This window comes from Dasypus novemcinctus, chromosome 12 (genome assembly GCF_030445035.2).
Source record: "Dasypus novemcinctus isolate mDasNov1 chromosome 12, mDasNov1.1.hap2, whole genome shotgun sequence".
In the NCBI taxonomy this organism is placed as follows: Eukaryota; Metazoa; Chordata; class Mammalia; order Cingulata; family Dasypodidae; genus Dasypus; species Dasypus novemcinctus.
The window spans coordinates 99,507,021-99,527,183 of NC_080684.1; the positions used below are offsets into that span (position 1 = coordinate 99,507,021).

Sequence of the window (20,163 nt, forward strand, 5' to 3'; positions counted from 1 at the left end):
ACTGCCTATTGCTAGGGTGCCCTTGGGTCAGGTGCCTGCCCTTGTCCAATCAGTGGCCAGGCCTTTCCTCAGGCTAGCCTATTGCTGCTTCTTGAGCCGTCCATGGGGCGGGGCTTCAGAGGCTAGGGTGGGAGGTGGCATGGCGGCCACAGGGCCAGCGGTCGTGGATGGCTAGGGTGTGTGGATCCAAAGAAGTCAGGGGGCTACACAGGCCTCGTGGCTGCAGTACGTTCCTCTGAGAGAGCTACCGCAGAGGGCTCCGTGTCTTTATGTAATTTAAATGACGTTAGACCAAAAGGGGATGAGAAGAGCTGTGTCTTGGGCACTGCCCCGGACGGGCGCGGGCGGGTGCCTGCGAGGCTCTTTTCCCGTTGTGTGGTGGCCACGGGTTTGGGCCTCGGCGGCAGGCAGGTGTGGACCAGAGCCCAGCCTCTGCCACGAACTTGTGGTCTGTCTTTGGATGGGTCATTTCAACTCTCTGAGCCTCAGTTTTTCACCCATAAAATGGGTTAACTAGGGGTGGGTGGGGGACGTGTGAGATGGAAATGTGGGAAGACACGTAAAGTACCAGCATCCAAAAAGTCTCAGTGATTAGTGCCTACACGCGAGCCCTGTGGGGTGGCCCTGAGGTGCAGTGGCTTGTCCGAGATCGATCAGCTCATTAATGGTGGAGACCAGATTTGACCCTCGCCCAGTATGGGAGACCCCAGAGCTCGTGCTCCCTGCACAGTGAGGCCCTGGCTCAGGCCTTCATCTCCCCGCACCCCACTGTTGTCTACCTCCACCTGCCTGCTCCAGACCAGACACCAGGGAGTCAGTCTCGACCCCTGGCTGTCCTCCGTCCTACATGTCCAGCACTCACTTGTCTCTCTGGGTGGCCCGAGCTTCTCCCAGTCCACCCACTGTCCGCCTTGCCAGAGCTAGCTGGGTGAGTGTGCCTGCTGCTGTTCTGCAGGGCCTGGGACCCAGTACCTGGGTTCGGGCTGCGGGCTGTGAACTCCCATCTCCAGCCCACCCAGCAGAGCATGACCCAAGCTCGGGAGCCTGCTCTCCCCAGGGGCTGGCGCTGACCCTACCTGGCAGGATTCCGAGAGTTTGGGGAGAAAAAAGGATATGTGTTTGTGGGGTGGGGGTGGGCTGTGGGGAGGGCTTTGTGTGGGGGAAGGGGCTGGCTGGAGCTGGGCCTGGCTCCTTGCGATGGGAGACTCTCCTGGGCCTGCAGCGTGTGTGTGTGCCAGTGTGAGCGCCTGTTTGTGTGCCCATGTGTGCCACCCCCGCAGCGCCTCCGTCACACACGTCTCCCTGGCTGCCTGGAGAACTCTTTCTACAAAATATGAAAATGACAATTTGGTTCACCCACGCGCGAAATCCTCACACGGCCCCACTGGCTGGCTGCACCCTTTTTGGATCACTCTCTGACCTCAGCCAGTGTCCCTGGTTGTACCTCAGCCCTCACCCTCTCTGCCTGCCAACCCCCTCCCTCCCTCTCTACCCCTCGAATCCTCCAGGTCTCTGCTCTAGTTCTAGATCTCTTTCACTTTGTCACCCCCCATCGTCTGAATTTGAGCTCGGGTAGGAGTGAGCTTGTGTGAGGGTGTGCAAGGAGTGTGTGCTTGTGTTTGTGTGTGTGCACCCATGGTTGTGTGCAGGTGTGTGACTGCGTGTGTGAGGGAGAGAGAAAGCCCCGGAGCCAGAACCTGCGGCCCAGCAAGCTGGGGGATGGATGGAGGCATTTCAGGCAAAGAACGCGTTCACTCAATTACTCTTCCAGCAGCAGGAGGGGGCGGGAGCTTCACAACAATCGGACAGGTTTGCACGGTGTGTAGGAAAGGCCTTCATTTCCCGCTGATGGTGGTGACAGGTGCAGCTGGCAGCAGTGGCAGGGACCCCCGGGGGAGGGAGGGTTTGGCAAGTGGGGCAACAGGGGTCAGGCTGGGACTGCAGGCACTGGCACATCCCCTAGTTTCCAGGGGCCTGTCTTTTTTGGGGGTAGCAACTGAGCATGGTAGGGTCTGGTGGAAGCTTGGGGAGCAACAGAGAAGGGACCCTAGAGCTCTGCCTGTTGTGGGAGATCTGGGAAGACTTCCTGGAGGAGGCAAACTGCCTAAAGCGCTGCAGGGCTGGTTGAGTGTGGATGAAGGGGGTGGACTTGTAAGCAAAGCCTCCGGAAGAGAACTAGGGTGGTGGCGAGGGCCCCAGGGCTGGAGCTGGCCTTTGACTCTCCCTTGTCCAACTGGGAGCTCTCACGTGCAGGGACCCCGTCTGCCTTAGCCTCGTGTGCACAGCACCTGGGCTGGCCTGGGCCACTGTCGCCCTGACAGCTCCTGGGGCATCTGCACAGACCCCTAAAGGGTGAGTAGGATTTCAGCAGGCAGGGAGGAGGGTACAGCGCCCCAGGAAAAGGGACGGCGTGAGCGGAGGCCGGAGGTGGGAAGATGCAGGGAGCCGGTGAGGCTGGAGCCTGGGCGCCTCGTGGAGGGCAGGGCTGGGCAGCCTGGTGCGGGTCCACCGGGTGCCACCACCCTTCGCGGTGGGAGCTGGGCCTACGCCGTCACCTCTTGAGCCTCGTGTCCTCGCCTATGACTCAGCGCGTCTCACCCTGACTGGGGGTGACTGCGGCTCCCAGTCCCCATGTGGGGTCACCCGGGAATCAGCCCTCCAGTGGGTGGGCGTAGGGGGCAGGAGCCCCCCCCCGGGCAGTGCTGGGGACCCGGACACCTTCACTCCCGCCCTCCGTGTGTCCCCCGACGGCGTCTCACAGCCGTGATCCACAGAGGGGACAGGCCCGGCGGCGCCCGCTGCCGAAGGCCGCGCAGGATCCTGGGCCCTTCTCTTGGACCCTGGGGGTGGGGGAACCCCCGCCCTCCCCGCACCCCTCACCGTCCCTTCTGGTGTTTCCGCAGGATGGTCGAATACTCGCTGGACCTTCAGAACATCAACCTGTCCGCCATCCGCACCGTGCGTGTCCTGAGGCCCCTCAAAGCCATCAACCGCGTGCCCAGTGAGTCGCCCGCCCCCGCCCCCCCCGGAGGACACAGCACCTTCCAGTGTCGGGCCCGTGCCGGGCACTTGGTAGTGTGGGCCCTGCTGGAGAGCCCCGGGAGAGCTCGAAGGCAGCGTGCTGGGGCAGGGGGCTTCGCAGCCTACCTAGGGGGCATGAGCGTGAAGAGAAGCTGCTTAGCCAGACCTGGGCAGCGTGAGGCATTTCACTGGGGTGCGAATCCCCAGGCTCCTTCTTCTGTGCCGACCGTTTAGAACTCCAGCTCCACGGCCCACCCACCCACTCACCCACCCACCCATCCACCCCCCACCCATCCCCCCATCTCCCACCCATCCCCCATCCCCCATCCATCCATCCCCCACCCATCCCCCCACCCATCCCCCCATCTCCCACCCATCCCCCATCCCCCATCCATCCATCCCCCACCCATCCCCCCACCCATCCCCCCATCCCCCATCCCCCATCCCCCCACCCATCCATCCCCCCTTCACCCACCCATCCCCCATCCCCCATCCATCCAACCCCCATCCATTCATCCATCCAACATTCTGTGCGTCTGCCCATCCATCTATCTGTCTACCCGTCCATCACCCTCCTAGTATGAACAGAGGTTATTTCATAACAGCCAGCCCCGATGTCTGCTCAGTGTCACTCACTTTCAAAGCTTTTTCATCCCGTGCGCTCTTTTGAGCTTTGCAGTCACCCTGTCAGGGAAGTGAGGCTGTTCTCATTTTACAGATGAAAAGATTCAAGCTTGGAGAGCTGAGGTTACCTGCCCAAGGACGAGCTGCCCTCGAGTAGAAGAGGCAGGGACCAGTCGGGCCCCTTGACTCCCCAGGCAGTGCTCTTCCCGCTGTGCTGTGTGAGGAATGGGGTGGGACTGAGGGAAGGGAGAAGAGGAGCACCCTGCCTGCGTGAGACTTTCAGCCTGGCTGGTTTATGAGCACCCATCACGGACTGAGTGCTAAGCACTTGACATACTGTGATGGCTGATTTTATCCTCCTTGTGCATGACTCAGAGAGGCATAGCAGCTGTATAAGGTCACACAGCAATTCGGTGTTAGAGCAGGGACCTAAGTGCAAGTCTGTCTGCTCCGAAGCCCAGCTCTTTCCCTGGCTCTCTCTGAACACTTGCTTCTCTTCCCTGCTCAAGCCTCAGTTTCCCCATCCGCAGAAGCAGGAAGGTCTCCTGGAACCTCGTCCTCCTCCGTAGTCAGCACTGCCCCTCCCCGCCCAGTTCCCAGCCCTGGCGCCTGCCCGCCCGCCTCTCTGAGGTCTGTGCCGCGGGCGCCTGGGCGGCTGGCCTGGCCCTGGGCTTGCAGAGCGTGTCGGTCAGCCCGGGCAGGCCTGGAGGTGCAGTGGACACACGCGGGATGTCCGTGGAGCGAGGTGACCAGGAGGTGGCCAGCGCTGGCTGAGCTGGAGGTGGCTTGATCCCTGCTCTGTCCTGAGAGGGGCAGGCGGCTTCGGTTGGACAGGGCATGGGGCAGGGCCAGGCCACCTCCTCCAGGCAGCTCCCCCGGATGCCAGACCTCACCCAGAGACAGTGGCCGCTGTCCTCTCACGAGGCCTGGGGGGCAGGGGTCTCAGGGTCACCTCCCTGCACGTGAACCTTGGCATGGTGGACCCTCCGGGGAGTGTTGACAGCTGCCTTGAGGGTCCCAGAGGAGAGTGCCTGTGAGGCAAGGGGGGTAAAGGGTAAGACCAAGGCCGTGGGGGAGGGGGAGGGGCCGTGACACTCCGGGGTGCCTCCCCCTTTATCATCTGTGCCCCCTCCCCAGTCACTCCTTCCCCATTTCACAAACAAGGGACCTGACGCCTGAGAAGACCACGGGCAGCCCAAGGCCACATAGCAGGTCGGTGGCAGGGACCCGGCTGGAGCCCAAGTTTCCGAGCACCCCGGCAGTGTGTGCCCCCCTCCCTCCTGCCCACCCTCTCTCCTGGGCCTACCGGGCGCCTGGCCCGACGGCGGGTTCCCTGACTCGGCAGTCAGCACCGTGCCTCGCGTGCCGACACCTTGGCGAGTGGACGGGGCAGCCGTCCTGGGCCAGCACCCCAAGGCGGGCTGGGCCTTGTGGGCCCAGGGCGGGGAAACGGGGCTGGGGGGCCGGCAGCCTCCTCGAGGAGGTGGCATCTGATCTGAGACCCAAAGGATGAACCGGGCAAGGGGGCCAGGTGGGCGGCATGCAGGGGGAGTGGGGGCGTGGCCGGCGCCAAGGGGTGGAGGGGAGAAGGGGCCTGCAGGGCCGGGGGCGAGACGGCCGTGGGCGGGAGGCTGGAGAGCCAGGACCGGGTGTCAGGCCGGGGGGCGAGAGGGTGGTGGACAGAAGGCCAGGGCTCTGGAGGGTGAGCCCCGAAGGCAAGAGGAGCCGTGGGTGAGCTCGCCCAAGAGGCTGTGGCCCTGGCAGAGTGTGGGGGACCACGGGGTGGTGGGGCGAGCTGGATGGTGGACTGCCCGTTAGGTGGGTGGGTGAGCAGTGGCGGGACTGGGAGAGGAGCGGGTGGGAGAGGCCCCGGGAGTCTTGGGGAGGGTAGGGTGCTCCCGGGCATCCGGCTGGGCGGCAGGGGCCCTGCGGGGAGGCCTCGGGGGCTGGGGACCCACCCGTCCTGGGCCCCCCCGCGCCCCAGCGCTCCCCATCCTGCAGCCTCCTCCATGCTCCCGGCCGCCACGCCTCAGGCCTGCTCCCCTGGGGGCCTGGCCCGGCCTGCAGAGCTGAGCGGGCTGGCGGCCCACCCCAGACATGCGTGCGCACAGCGGGGGCTGCACCCAAGGGACGTGTGCGGAGCGCGCCCGCCAGGCTCCCACCGGGCCGACCACTGGGGAGTCGGAGATCTGGGAGGGTGCGCGTCACTCTGGGTGGGCGTCCGCGTGCGTTTGTGCTGTGGGAGGAGCTGTGGCGCACGCCCCCCTCCCGCTCACGAGGGGATGTCCAGCGGTGACCCTGCCCTGCATCCCTGTCCCCGTCGTCCCTGCCCCCGCCGTCCCTGCACCGTCGTCCCTGCCCTGTCGTCCCTGCCCCCCGTTGTCCCTGCCCCCGTTGTCCCTGCCCTGTCATCCCTGCCCCCGTCGTCCCTGCACCGTCATCCCTGCACCGTCGTCCCTGCACCGTCGTCCCTGCACCGTCGTCCCTGCCCTGTCATCCCTGCCCCCGTCCTCCCTGCACCGTCCTCCCTGCACCGTCGTCCCTGCACCGTCCTCCCTGCACCGTCCTCCCTGCACCGTCCTCCCTGCACCGTCGTCCCTGCACCGTCGTCCCTGCACCGTCATCCCTGCACCGTCGTCCCTGCACCGTCGTCCCTGCCCTGTCATCCCTGCCCCCGTCCTCCCTGCACCGTCCTCCCTGCACCGTCGTCCCTGCACCGTCATCCCTGCACCGTCCTCCCTGCACCGTCATCCCTGCACCGTCGTCCCTGCACCGTCGTCCCTGCACCGCCGTCCCTGCACCGTCGTCCCTGCACCGTCATCCCTGCCCCCGTCGCCCCTGTCCCCGCCGTCCCTGCCCCCGCCGTCCCTGCACCGTCGTCCCTGCACCGTCATCCCTGCCCCCGTCGCCCCTGTCCCCGCCGTCCCTGCCCCCGCCGTCCCTGCACCGTCGTCCCTGCACCGTCATCCCTGCACCGTCGTCCCTGCACCGTCGTCCCTGCCCCCGTCGCCCCTGTCCCCGCCGTCCCTGCCCCCGCCGTCCCTGCACCGCCGTCCCTGCACCGTCATCCCTGCACCGTCCTCCCTGCACCGTCATCCCTGCGCTCCCAGAGGTTCCAGTTGTGGAAGCTCGTGGCCCAGAAAGGCCGGCAGGCGCCGAGGCCCTCCTCAGGGGCCCCTCCTGCTGGAAGCTGTTGCAGAGCGCCCAGTGTGGCCCCCAGCGGGGGGCGGGGGGTGGGGGGCAGGGGGTGTCTTTCTCCTGCTCTGGGGTCTGAGTTCTCCGCCAGCAGATAGACACTCCCGCTCTCCTAGAGAGTCTGCTGGCAGCAGTAACCCTCCAGGACCCAAAATACGACACGTAGCCCCCACCCATGATTTTCAAAACCGCACAGCATCCCACCTGGAAGGGCCATTTAAGAGAAACTCATCTTGGTGACTAATTGAAGAGTGGGCACCCTAGGCGGTAGAGCAGGCGGGCTTTCTGAGTCCATTCGTCCAGTCCCCTCATTTTACAGGAGGGACAGCTTTGTCCCCAGGTGCCACGGCCCCTGCCCTGAGTCATCAGAGAATGAATGACATGGGGGGAAGATACAGGCGCCTAGAAGAGCTTCCTAGAGAGGGTTGCATGGAGGCTTTTTGAAAAATTATTATTATTTTTAAGATAAATTTCCTTGAAACATTCAGTCTTCCATCTTTCTGTGATCTCTAGGGCTGCTTCTGCCTTGGGAATCATTCTTTTCGACAATAGCCCGTGGCTTCCGGTTTTGCCACTAGATGGCAAGCTCGAGAGCCGTGGTGGGCAGAGTCAGAGGACGGGTTATTGACTGCAAAGCCGTGGGAAGTGGGGGCTGTCTGCAGTTTACGAAATTCAGTGAAGGCTGCAAAGTTGCAACAAGATCAACCGGAGAGACCCAAATGGGGTGTCAGGGGATGCAAGTTCTGGTCTCGGCTCTGCCGTGAGCCTGCCCTGTGACTGCGTAAGTCCCTTGACGTCCCTGGGCCTCAGTTTCCCTATGTGCACAAAGCAGGAGAAGGTAATGAAGTAGATGCGTGGATCTTAGCCTTGTCCAGGAGGGATGGGGGCCCTGGAAGTCACGGTGCTCTTTACAGCACTGTTACAACATGTCGTGCATGACCCGATTGGTGCAGCCTGCTTTGGTTGGTTGGAGGGAGGGAGTCAGCAGGGAGGGGAAAGCTGGGGAGGGAGGAAAGAAGCACCAGCCTGCAAGGGGAGCTGGGTTCTGGTTCCTTGCTGTGTGACCTTTCAGCAGTCACTGCCCCTCTCTGGGCCTCAGTAAGATGAGCCTGGGTTCTCTCTAAACATGCTCCCTCTTGGCACCAGCCACTTTTGCCCCTTCAGTCTCTACACCCCGCAGTCTGCCGCAGACCCTCCCAAAGCCCCCTGACGGAGCCATTTCTACATGAAAAAATGCTTTTTTTTCCCTCCAGTAAGAAACTAGGATGGTCATTGCCAAGGCCCGAGCCAGCTCCGTCCCTCCCTTCTCGGTGCAGCCCTCTGGAATGGCCGGCCACTGCCTCCCCCGGCCCGGAACTGGGGAGCTCGGGGGCGCTCAGGGATGCTGAGCCTGCCCTGAGCTCCACCCACTCCCCGACCCCTCCTGCTCACAGCCCCTGGTTCAGCGAGAAGCCCGCCTCCACGCAGGGGTCCTCTGGCTGGGCCTGGGGGGATGCGGAGAGGGGGAAAAGGTGCCCTCAGCCAGGGAGGCACGTGCCGGCGGTGCTGGGGCAAGGCTGCCCCCAGGCCCTGCCCGCGGCACTGGGAACTGGGGTTTTGCTCAGAACCCAGAGACCCTGTGCTGGTGCCAGCGCCCCCCTGTACCCATTGTGCTTCTATGGCCCCAGAGCTTTCTGCTCGTTGCACTACCTCCTTCCTTTCCTTTTTAGCTTGTAGCCACGCCAGCCTCTCACCTGTCTGCCAGGGCCTCAGGAAGGACCCTTGCCACATCCAAGGTCAAAACAGAAAGGCCCCGTGGGCGGCGCCAGGCCCTCCGGCCGCTCCTCTCCCGCCTCGCCCTCGGCTCCGCCGTCTGGAGGTGCACAGTCCCCGTGGGGCTGGGCCCTTTGCAGGCGGGGGACAGGTCAGGGCCGCCAGGGGCAGGCTGCGCAGCGGTCAGCCAGCGCGAGGGCGCAGAGCCGCCTGCCGGGGTCCAGAGCCAGCTCCTGCCGCTCGCGGAGCTGCGGGGTTCTGGACGGCGTCTTCTCTTGCTGCGCTTCTCTTGTCTGGACAAATAGCCGAGCTCGTTCACGTGAAGAGGTCTGAGCGGGCCGGGTGTGCGGCGGGAGCCCCCAATGGCCCCACTCAGGATTGCCCGTGCCGGGGCTGGACAGGGTGGGAGCGGCGCTGCCTTGTCGGCTCTGAGACCTTGACCAGTGCCTCCATTTCCTCATCGGTAAAATGGGGGTTTCAGCCCTCCCTTGCTAGGCCATGGGGGGGGGTGTTTATTCGGAGGGGGCAGCAAATCATCTGCAGGATATCTGCTCCTGGGGGCAGCTTAGCGAGGGGAGGAGTCAGAGAGTGTCTTCTACTCCTGGGATCTCGGATTGAGGCTTGTTTAGTCAGGAACAATCTTTTTTTCTTAAGATTTATTTTTTTAAATTTATTTCTCTCCCCTTCCCTGCCCCGCCCCCTGCAGTTGTCTGCTGTCTGTGTCCATTCGCTGTGTCTTCTTCTGTGTCTGCTTGTATTCTTGTCAGCGGTACCAGGAATCTGTCTTTTTTGGTTGCATCATCTTGCTGCATCAGCTCTCCGTGTGGGTGGCGCCATTCCTGGGCAGGCTGCACTTTCTTTCGCGCTGGGCGGCTCTCCTTAGGGGCACACTCCTTGCGTGTGGGGCTCCCCTACACGGGGGACATCTCTGCGTGGCATGGCACTCCTTGTGTGCATCAGCACTGTTCATGGGCCAGCTCCACACGGGTCAAGGAGGCCCGGGGTTTGAATCCTGGACCGGGTCCCATGTGGTAGACGGACGCCCTAACCACTGGGCCAAGTCCTCTTCCCAAATTCACGAACAGTCTTAACATGATCTGACCACAGAATCCTAGAACCTGAGGCTCGGAGCTCCCCAGGCCATGGGTTTCAGAGTCAGCAATTGCAGGTAGCCTGCCCGGGAGCCCAGCGCCCGCCCCGTGCCCAGGCCGCCTCCGCGCCTTTTCCGCGCAGGGGCACACCTGATGGGGGTCCCGGTCAGGCCAGTCGTGCTGAGGAGGGCTGGGGAAGGCCCCCGCTTTCCTTCTTGGAAGGGCCTCGGGGGCCGATGGGTGGAAGGGGGAAGCAGAGCTGGGCGACTTGCCTTGAAGCGGGCTTGCATGAAGAACTCAGCCTCTTCACTTAACACGCGCGTTTCCTTGGGGCTCTATGGGCAGCCGAAGGAGCCTACGGGGAACTAAAGCCCCAGGCCAGGCCACCACTTGGCATCAAGCCCTGTCTGTCCTTGGCCACCCACCAGGGCCCCGAAGGAGGGCCTGAAGCCTCATGGGGGAGGAAGCAAGGGAAGGAGGAAGGGAGGGAGAGGGGAGGGGGGAGAAGATGAAGTGGAGGGGCCCGCTTTCCCCGGGCTGCTGCTTTCCGAGAAGAGACGGGGGTGGGGTGTGGGAGAACATCTGGCCAGCACATCTGCTTAGAGCCCCACTGGAGACAGGAAGGAGCAGCGGGGACAGGGCCAGGCAGGCCTAGGGCCACCACACTGGGGTCACATTCCACTCTACACACCAGGAGGGAGTGTTCCTGCGGGGGCCGCTAGCTAGTCATTCATCCATCCCTCCATCCATCCCTCCATCCCTCCCTCCATCCATCCATCCATCCATCCAAAGCAGCATCCACTGGGGGCCCTCCTGCTGGGCTTTGGGCCGGTTGTGGGGTCACGGAGACGATTCAGACGTGGCCCCTGGTCTCAGACAGACGTGTGAGCCAGGTGCTCCAGTCCAGGGGGCTCGTGCTGACGGTGGCGGCAGGGGCAGAGGGGCTGGGACAGCAACCCCGGCCTAGAGGAGGCCTCACAGAGGAGAGGAGGGTGGCAGAGCAGCTGAAGGATGAGTAGGAGTTCGTTTGGGGTCCCACAGGCGGGGGGACAGGGCCGAGCCAGTTCCCATGGGATGTGGGCATGGACCTCCTTGCAAGAGACTGAAGGCCTGTCCTGGGATGAGGACTTGGGGGTGCCCCTTGACTGGGTTTTTTATCGTGGGAGTTGGAGCTGAGCCCCCCCTGCAGGCTCCAGGCCCCTCCTGGCTGGGCCGGGGCCAGCAGCCGTGACCTCAGGGGCCGGCCATATGCCGCCTGGCCCTCCTCCGCGGCCCCCACTGTGCCCCTGATTAGTTGGCGCTGGAGATGGCAGGAGCAGCAGACGGTCTCTCCCGGCCGCCCAGCACCCTCTGCTGACCCGGCCAGACCACAGAGAGTGGGGAGTCCCTGTGGCCAGGCCCCAGCCTCAGCACCGCCCCCCCGGCCCTCCCCCCGCTCCCAGGCTGGTCCCCCAGCAGAGCTGGCGCATGTCCTGCTCTGCACTCAAGCCCGCCCGTCGGGGTGGCCGCCGGGTGAGCCTGAACCTCGAGGGGAGATGCCCTAGGAATTGTGCGCCCCTCCTCCTGCCATCTCCTCCCAGGCCCCCCCACCACCAAGGGGCCCTCCCTGCCTGGCCACTCCCTGGGCTCCCTGAGAGCAGAGCTCTGGTCTGGGGGTCCTGGCCCCCCGAGGGTGGAAGCTTGGGCAGCTCCGGCAGTTCCCCCACCCGGCGGTCATCTCCACCACGTTCCTGACTTTAAATTCCAGAGACCTGATGCCGCCCGCATCAGCGCCCCAGCCCAGACTCCTCTCCTGAACCCCCAGCTCCTGTGTCCCCCGAAGCCACTCCACGGGGGTGTCCACTGGCACCCCAAACTCCACATGTCCAAACGCTCCTGAGCTTCCCCCCCTCCCGTCTTCCCTCTCCCCCACGGCCCTCAATCCCCCCACCCCAGGCGCCAAACCTGGGAGTCGCCCTCCACCCCCCTCCTCCCACATCCCACCCCGTGTCCCTTGGTTCGACCTTCAGAGACAAGAACCCAGTGGCCCCTCCACTGGCGCTTCTCCCAGGGCCCAGCCCGCCTCTGCTGGGGTAGCTCGGGGCCCTCCTCCAGGTCTCCCTGTGTCCCCCCAGCAGCCGGGGGATCCTTGAAAACTCGGGTCACATCTCCCTTCTGCTCAGAACCTTCTAGTGGCTCCCGTGACACTTAGCCAGGTAGCCCAAGCTCTGTGCCCTCTGGATCACTGTGCTACCCCTAGCTCACTCTGTGTCCCCCTCTCACTCTGCACCCCTCACTCTTTCTTAGCTCCCTACCTTGCTCTCTGTCCCCCCCCGTGCTCTCTGCACCCCCTCACTCTGCCTCACTGTGCCCCAACCTGGCACTGCCCATATCCTTCATCCTGTTCTGATTTTAGTTTTTGTGGCATTTATCACCCAACAAACAAGAACATTGGTTTTATTTGTGATGTTTGTTGTTTATTGTCTTCCTCCCCTTATCCCTACCTAGAATGTAAGCCGCAGGCGGGGCAAGAAACTGTCTGTTCCCCTCGAGATGGCTCCCTTGTCCGTTAGCTCGTTGTCTGCTCGTTTTTGCTCATTGCTCATTTTTTGCTCGTTGTCTGCTTGTTGTTTTTTGCTCACTGTCTGCTCATTTTTTCTTTAGGAGGCACTGAGAACCGAACCTGAGAGTTCCTGTGTGGGAGGCAGTTGCTCAACTGCTTGAGCCACATCAGCTCCCTCCTCGTTTTTTTTGTTTGTTTTTGCTTCATGTCTGCTTGTTTTTGTCTTCTTTAGGAGGCACACAGGAACCGTCCCCAGGACCTCCCATGTGGGAGGTGGGCACACAACTGCTCGAGCCGCATCTGCTCCCTGTTCTGTTTTGTTTTTTAACTGATGTATCCTTAGAGCTAGGACAGTGCAGGGCAGAGTAAGCCCTGATAAATGCTTGTTGGATGAATCCATTCACATCACTCCTTCATTTGTTCAAGCTGCATCCTCTGAGGGGCGGCTCTGTGCCAACCCCGGGCTGCATCGGAGCCCATGGAGCGCACCTGTCCCAGGCCTTGCCCTCAGGGTGCTCCCGGTGTCCAGGGGGAGGCAGAGCCATGGCCCGACAGCGGCCACCCACCGTGGTGAGAGCTCAGGTAGAAGGAGGACGGGGCTGTGGCCCGGGACCAGCAGAGGCCACCACTCGGCTGAGATCTGCAAAAGGAGGAGAGGAGTGGCCTGCGGAGGGCGTGCAGGGGCCTGGAGCCGAGCCGGAACCTGGGCTTTCCAGGAACCGGAGGTGGGGTGGTCCGACTGGGCACAGAGGCTGGCGGCAGCGCGGGCTCCTCCTGCCTGGGGCGGTAGGTCCGGACCTGGCGGCACGGCAGTCCCAGGATCCCTCACGGCACAGAGGGAGGAGGGCGCCGAGGGGGGCAGGCGTGTCAGAGAGCCAGACTGCGGCCTGGTGGGGTCAGGGTGCGTGTCGCCCGCGGGGCTGCTGGCCTCTGGGGGCGTTTGATTCCGGCGGCTGCCGCCGAGGCCTCGGTGCCCCGTGCATTTCCCGAGGCTGGCCGCCTGGACCCCTTCTCCTACTGCAGACGCGGCTGCCCGGCCCGGCCCGGGACCCAGGGCCCTGAGCGCCCGAGGAGGTGGGGGCTCCTCTTCCTCTTCTCAGCCGAGGGGGCAGGGCCCTCGGGCACTCTCACTGTGCCCCTGCCCCATCATGGCCTGCTGGCTCCTGCCCCAGGCTGAGGCCCGAGGAACCGCACTAAGAAAGCAGACCCGGGGCAGCCCGTGCTGAGAGCGTGAGTGAGGGCCAGGGGACTCGAGGCGGGAGGGCTTCCCGACTAAGGGGGGGAGAATCAGGGAAGGCTGCTCGGAGGAGGAGGAGGACTTGGCAGGAGGAAGGCGTGGGGGGAGATGAGGTGGAAAGGATGGTTGGGGCACATAGTGGTGAGCCCTGAGGGTCATTTCTCTCTCTCCACCATTTATCCGTCTGTCCCTCCGTCCATCCCTCCATCCATTCCCCCCTAGCCTGTAGCTCTTCCTTTGGCCTACTTCCTGCAGCTCTCTGGTTCTGCCTCTCACTAACCCCCTCCTCTCTGTCTCCATTTCTCTCTGCCTCTCTGTCCCTCTCTCCTCTTTCCTCTCCCGCCTCCCACGTCGTGTGCCAGAGGATCAGGGGCAGAGCGTGGCCCTCGCCCTGCCTGGGCTGGGGACTTGCCCGTGGGACAGGAGGAAGAGGAGCGGGCCTCGCAGGGTGCTCCCGACTCCCAGGCCTACGGCCCCTTTTCCCTGGCACGGAAGCGAGGAGCCCGTTCTAAGTCCCTAATTAGCTCGTTAGGCCTTGGCTCTGCGGCCCGGGGAGTCCCTGGGCCCCGGGGAGGGTTGTGAAGTGAGCTGGGGCCCAGGGGGAGGGGAGGCGGCCCGGCTGCGCTTGGGGAAGCCAGCGGCAAGTCTGCAGGAGCCTTTCAGCATTTCAATATCCTCGAGAACAAGGGAAGCGTAATTAATTGAGCCACAAAGGCCCGGCCCAGGGGAGCAGCCTCCAGAGGGCAACCGGGCTGGGGCTGCACGAGCGCGGCCTCCAGGCCACCCCGCGTCTTCTCTCGCAGCCACTGCCTGGCCCTCCGCGACTGGCTGCAGCAGTGCCCCTTCCCTCTTAGAGCCCAGAGCGCATCGAGGCTCTGCCTGCTTAGAGAGCTGCCCGCAGGCAGCCCCCTCCTGCCCTGGAACGGAGCCCCACGCTCTGCAGGCGGCCCCTGGGCTCGGCCTCGATGCTCGCGCCCTGTGTCCCTGCCTCTGAGCCTGTGCCCGTGCTGTGCCCCTGCCTGGCAAGCTCCTGTCACCCTTCAGGGCCCAGCTGCCCCAACTCTCCTGCAGCGTCCTCTGTCCCTCTGCTGCCGGACTGCGAGCGGCGGGGCCAGGGGACGGGCCTCGTTCGTCTCTGCAGTCCCGTGTGCCCAGCACTGTGCCTGGCACGCAGCAGCTCTTCAGTACCCGTCTGGTGAAGGGAGGGAGGGAGGGGGTTCAATGACCGACTCAGCGCCTGGCGGGGCGACGGGCGCCTGTCTTGCTTTCTTGCCTCCCTCCTGCACGAGCGCCTTCGCTCCCTGTTTGGGGGGTGCTTGGGGGAGGTGGGGCATTGAGCCTCACCCTGCCTGTTCTCAGCTGGAGGAAGCAGCCTGCGAGGGCATCCCACTGCCTCTCCCGAAAGAAGGTGACCTAGTTTTATGGGGAGGGAGATGGGGATGGGCATTAATTATTGATGGGAAATCACTCCACACAGAGCTTGTGAGGCAAGTCCCAAGTAATTACCCTCGTTAATAACCCCACCTCGGCATCGCCCCTGGAATATTCTCCTCCTTGTCCCCAGTGCCCCAGCCTCCCCTCTCCCTCTGACTGATCACATCTTTCCTTCAGGAGCAGTCTTTCAACACATGTTGGCCAAGCCTCCCTTCTGGTCCAGGACTTGCTGAGTTCTGGGAACACCGGGGTGAATCAGACATAGCTCACGGCCCAGTGGAGGACACAGCAGGCACAGCAGGCAACTATACACTAGGACTGGGAGGAGATCAGCTGTTGATGTGAATGTGGTCTCCTAGGTTATATGGTGTGCAACCTGAACAACTGTACACAGCAGCCTTGGCTAGGACAGAAGTGCTGAGATTGCCCAGAGCAAAAGACAGAGAGATGACCTCTACTGCAATGGGGTCAGAAAGGGCCTGGGAAGGCTCTTGAACTAGGCTGTGGTGGCTGAGAAGGTTTGCCAGGCAGAGGAGATGGAAGGGTGTTCCAGAAAGAGGGAAGAGCATGACTTAAAGCATGGAGGTATGAAATCTGCTGGTATGTTCGTGGAACTTCAAATAGTCTGCTAACTCACCAGAGGGATGGAGCCAAGGGGTTGGGCAGAGATGGTGCCCGTGACTGTGGCAGGGGGGTCTGCACTCAAGGTGACCCACCAGCTCTTGACCCTCTTTGGGGCTGCAGACACTTGTGGAGTCTCTCCCCAGAAATCTCACAGCTTTGTACCTGCATATTTTGCAGAAATTTCACTAGGTTCATGGACCCTTTAGAATTTCCTGTGGACTCCCTCCTTACCAGAGGTCCACCAGCCCCAGCTTCTGTGGGGGAAGGGAACCCTCAGAGTTTTTCACACTCAGGGGTGTCATGCTAAGATCTGTGTTCTAGAGAGTGGCCATCTGTCAGAATCTCCCTGTTTGTGGGCTCTGCTTTCCCTGGGGTGGCTTCGGTCTTGGGCAGGCGTTGCCTTCCTGAGACAAGATGGCCCTGGCAGCTCCTGGCTTGTTTCCTCCCAGTTTGCAACTTCTGCAGAAAGAAAGGGTCTGTTTCCCTGTAGTTCCAGCAGAAGTCCCAGGGCTGACTCTCCTTGGTCCTGGCTTGAGCCAATCATTGGAGAACCAGTCACCTTGAGCCAATCACTGTGGCTAGAGGGATGGAATAGGCTGATTGGCCAGGCCTAGGTCATGTGATCTCCATGTCAGCCCCGCCCAACCACATGGACTGGGAGGAGGAGTAGTGGCTCCTCCAGATAAATCCCAGTGCTCTTTTCATTGGGTGCTGGACAAACCCCAGAAGGGACTCACCAGCCGGGGGTTCACACTGGATTCTCCATTGGATGATCGAGGTGGCTGGATCTTCATGGAGTGGATTCAGGAGGGAGGTCTACACTGCAGACAGGAAGTGGGTGACCTTCAGATAGCTCCTGAAGCTATGGCAGAAGATGACATCACCCACTGGGAAAGCTAGTGGGGCCTGTGCCTACAGAGAGAGGGTATAAGGGTGCAGATGGGTCAGCCCTGTGCGGGAGGAGGCAGAAGAGAAGGCTGGGAGACAGGTGTGCAGGGCGCTAAGTGGGGGAAGGAGGCAGAGGCTGAGTCGGCCCCCCCTCTTCTCCGTGAGCCCCGGGCTTTGTGGCGAGTCGGTGCATGGCCCTGAGGCTGGGGACCTCGGCAGGCACCTGCTGACTTCTTGGCCCCTTTGCTTGGCGGCCTTGTCCACCAAGGGGAAAGGGGGTTGGCTCCAGCTCCACAGGTCACAGCCAGTTGGACAAGAACTTGAACCAAGGTCTCTAAATCAAGAGGCTACCTGCTTTCCCCAGGCTTTCTCTCCCTACCTGCCGGGTTTTCCGGACATCAGGCCCCTCCGGGATGTGACTAACACCCATGCACTCTGCTCTCCTGTCCATGCCTGCCCTGTCGTCCTCGCTGGGGACCCCCATCTTCTCGTCTTTCCCGCCATTTTCTCCTCGAGCCTCTGGCTTGGCTGGTTCCTCATGGCTGTGCTTGGGAAGGACAAAGGCCCCTCTCCTGGCATCAGGCCAGGTCTGAGTCCCTGGGCTGGCTCCTGGCTCTTCTGAAAGGGGTGTGGGTCCGGGGGTCCCCTAGTTCCATCATGCAGTGGGGGTGGTGCGTCAGGCTGGTTCTGGCGGGCTCTGGCACGGCCAGAAGGACCACTGACTGCCGTTCAGGACACGTCCATTCACTGAGCGCCTGCTGTGCCCACCCTGCGCTGTTCTCCCCTCTCTCCTCCCTGGGACCGCTGCTCCCCGGTGACAATCCCGCCACCCTTGCCCCTCCCAGGTATGCGGATCCTGGTGAACCTGCTCCTGGACACGCTGCCCATGCTGGGGAACGTCCTCCTGCTCTGCTTCTTCGTCTTCTTCATCTTCGGCATCATTGGCGTGCAGCTCTGGGCGGGTCTGCTGCGCAACCGCTGCTTCCTCGAGGAGAACTTCACCATGTGAGTGCTGTCCCCGCCGCACGTGCCTGGGGTGCCGGAGTCACAGACCTCTGGGTTCTTGCGGCCTCCGCGGAACACCTGGCCCACACTGTCATTCCTGATGGGCCAGAGAGGGCAAGGGAGGGCCAGGTGAGTTGGTCTCCAATGGGTGGTCCCTACGGCGAGCAGTCACAGAGTCCCAGGCTCAGAGAGGCCCTTGGAGGCGGATTGAGCTCCCGGCGACTCTTACTGAATACACAGCTTTGACTTCCTTGGTAACCGGAACCGGGGCCAGCAGAGGGGGAGCAGCAAACTTGAAGGAGGTGGGTGGGAGGGAAAGGGAAGTAACACCCCGGCAGAAGGGCTCCCAACAGGGAGAGAGGAGACGGAAAACCTCAAAAGCCGATGCAGCTTGGCTCTCTCCTTTGGCACAGATGCTCCTGTTGGTGACTGAGTCATCCAGGAAAGGTCAGTTCCAGGCGGCTCAGAAGCAGGGGGGGGACGCCCCTTAGAGAGCTGATTGCCCAAAGCTGGTTAAACATCGACCCAGCCTTGGCTCTCAGAGCAGCGGGCTGAGGTGGCTGAAACAAGTGACAGGATGGGGTCCCTGCTTCCTTGGAAGGGTCGTTGAATGTACCTACATCTATGTATGTTTTTGCATAAATATACTAACATTTTTTTTACTGTGCTAACATATACGCCACATAAGGCTCCCCATTTTAACCACTTTCGAGTATAAGATTCAGGGGTGCCAGTGACATTCACCAAGTTGTGAGGCCATCACCACCAGCGTTACCAAACTTTCTCATCACTCCACTTGGCAACTCTGTGCCCGTTCACCAATAACTCCCTGACCCCGTGTGCTTTCCTTTGAACGCACATTAACGTGCTCCTCGAGGGGCCAGGCCCTGGGGAGATGAAGAGAAAAGCGTTGTCCTTCGTTCTTGCACTGGACAAGCAAGGGCTGGGGGCCCGGGCACCTCGGAGAGCCCCCAGGCAGCCCCAGGCTGGGAGCTGGCCGCCGTGGACGCCACGCGGGGCCGGCCGAGCTTTGTCCTCGGCAGCGGGACCCGCCAGCCGGGCGAGGAGGCAGCCGAGAGCGCATCGGAGCAGGGCGGGGATGGCCAGGGCACCGGCTCACCTGCCATCGTGCGGGGAGGGAGGGCCCCTGCGGAGCCGAGAAGGGGCGCCCTGTGGATAAGGGTCGTGCGTGGCTGTGGGTGTGGGGTTGACGCTGTATGCCTTGGCAGAGGCAGGGCCTGGGGTGACCAGAGAGGAGGCGGCTGCTTCTCCCACCCAGGCCTCGGAGAGCAGGCGAGCAGTCAGGGGCGCTCCCACCAGGCTTGTCCCTGGATCCTTCCTGGCCTCAGCCCAGGCGTCACCCCTCCTGCAGGCCGGCCCATCCCCAGCCCCTGCGACGCTCTTGTGTTCTCGTGCTTGATTTTCTTCTTCTCTCTGTCTGTGATTGTCTTGCTTGTTAGTTTACTTACTTGCCTCTCAGGGGTCTCTAGACTGGTTTATTTCCTTGGTTTGGGGGGCCACGAGGATGTCCACTCTCCCCAGGAGCAGGGGCACCTGGTTGTCTGCTCTCGGCCAGGTCCCGGGGCTCCCACCTTCCTCTTTGAGTGAATGACGCAGGAGGAACCATGGGCTGGGAACTAGGACGGCGCTTCTTCCTCCTGGGCCTCGAGAGCTTCTGATTTTGCATTCTGGCTCCTGGGCGGCTCTTCCTGGCACCGTGCCCCAGCTTGTCAGAAGCCTCCAGCCCGGGCTCAACTGAGATCCGGGGCATGGGGGCCCAAGGCTACAGAAGGCTTGAGCCAGGAAGCCCTCCCCCCCCAGGAAGGAGAATAACAAGTGTAAATAAATGTAGAACAGCAAGAGCCGCTAGCGGAAGGTGCCCCTGAGGGCTGAAGAGCCAGCCTGTGTGGTTCAGCCGCCCCATGCCAAACCCTTCTGGGCATGCGGGGGTGGAGGGGACAGGGGCACTCAGGACTGGGTGGAGGGCAAGCTGGGCCCTGCCTTGGTGGGCAGAGAGCAGGAGGGGCCCTTCTGGGGGCCAAGGGGTTGAGGACTGGTGAGGGAAGGCACTGGCCCAGGGCCACGCAGCCAGGCCCTCCATCTTGGCCCCACTCCCTTTGGGGATCCTGTGTCCCACCAGGGGAGCTGGCTCAGATTGCCCCGGGCTGGAGCCCCCAGGAGCTGGGCAGGAGAGGAGAGGGCTTCCTGGAGGAGGTGACCCTGAGCTGAGCCTCAAAGGACAAGAAAGAGATCCCCGGGCAGGCAGAGGGAGGCTCACCCACTGCTGCAGTGTGCTGTGGGCTGAGGGACATCGTGCCCGGCCTTCTGCCTCGGCCACCTATTAGCTGTGTGGCCTGGCGAGCAAGTGGCCAAAACTCTCTGTGCCTCGACAGGGCTGTCGTGAGGGTAAGCCGTGTTAGAATGGTGCCTGGCCCAAGAGCACTAGATTAGCATGGGCTGTTGACTTTGACATGGCAGCATGGTGGTGTTGGGTGCCTCCACTGGCCCGTGACGTTCCCTGGAGGGACACATAAGCCACCATCCATCCCGCTGCGGGGCTCAGGGCTTCTCAGCACTTGACACACTCATTGACTGAGGAGGGAGGCCGCCCCAGAAGGCCATCCTGGAGTGATGATATTCAGACCGCCAGTGTTTACGGGTGCTAACCTCGTGCTGGGCGCTGCTCTCAGCAGGTTGGACTCGGTTGCCCCCATAGCTCCCTGTGAGGGGGAGAGTTATCCTAGTTTTAC

At 62.6% G+C, this 20,163-nt stretch overlaps 1 protein-coding gene across 1 annotated transcript in view; it reads left to right on the plus strand.

The window, feature by feature from the left end:
- Positions 1-20,163, plus strand: part of CACNA1I (calcium voltage-gated channel subunit alpha1 I) — a 115,287-nt gene that overhangs the window by 46,927 nt on the left and 48,197 nt on the right. Inside the window, exons 5-6 of the mRNA XM_058308832.1 lie at positions 2,904-3,001; positions 17,254-17,413. Coding sequence (XP_058164815.1) covers positions 2,904-3,001; positions 17,254-17,413 — 258 coding nt within the window. The remainder of the gene's footprint in view (positions 1-2,903; positions 3,002-17,253; positions 17,414-20,163) is intronic.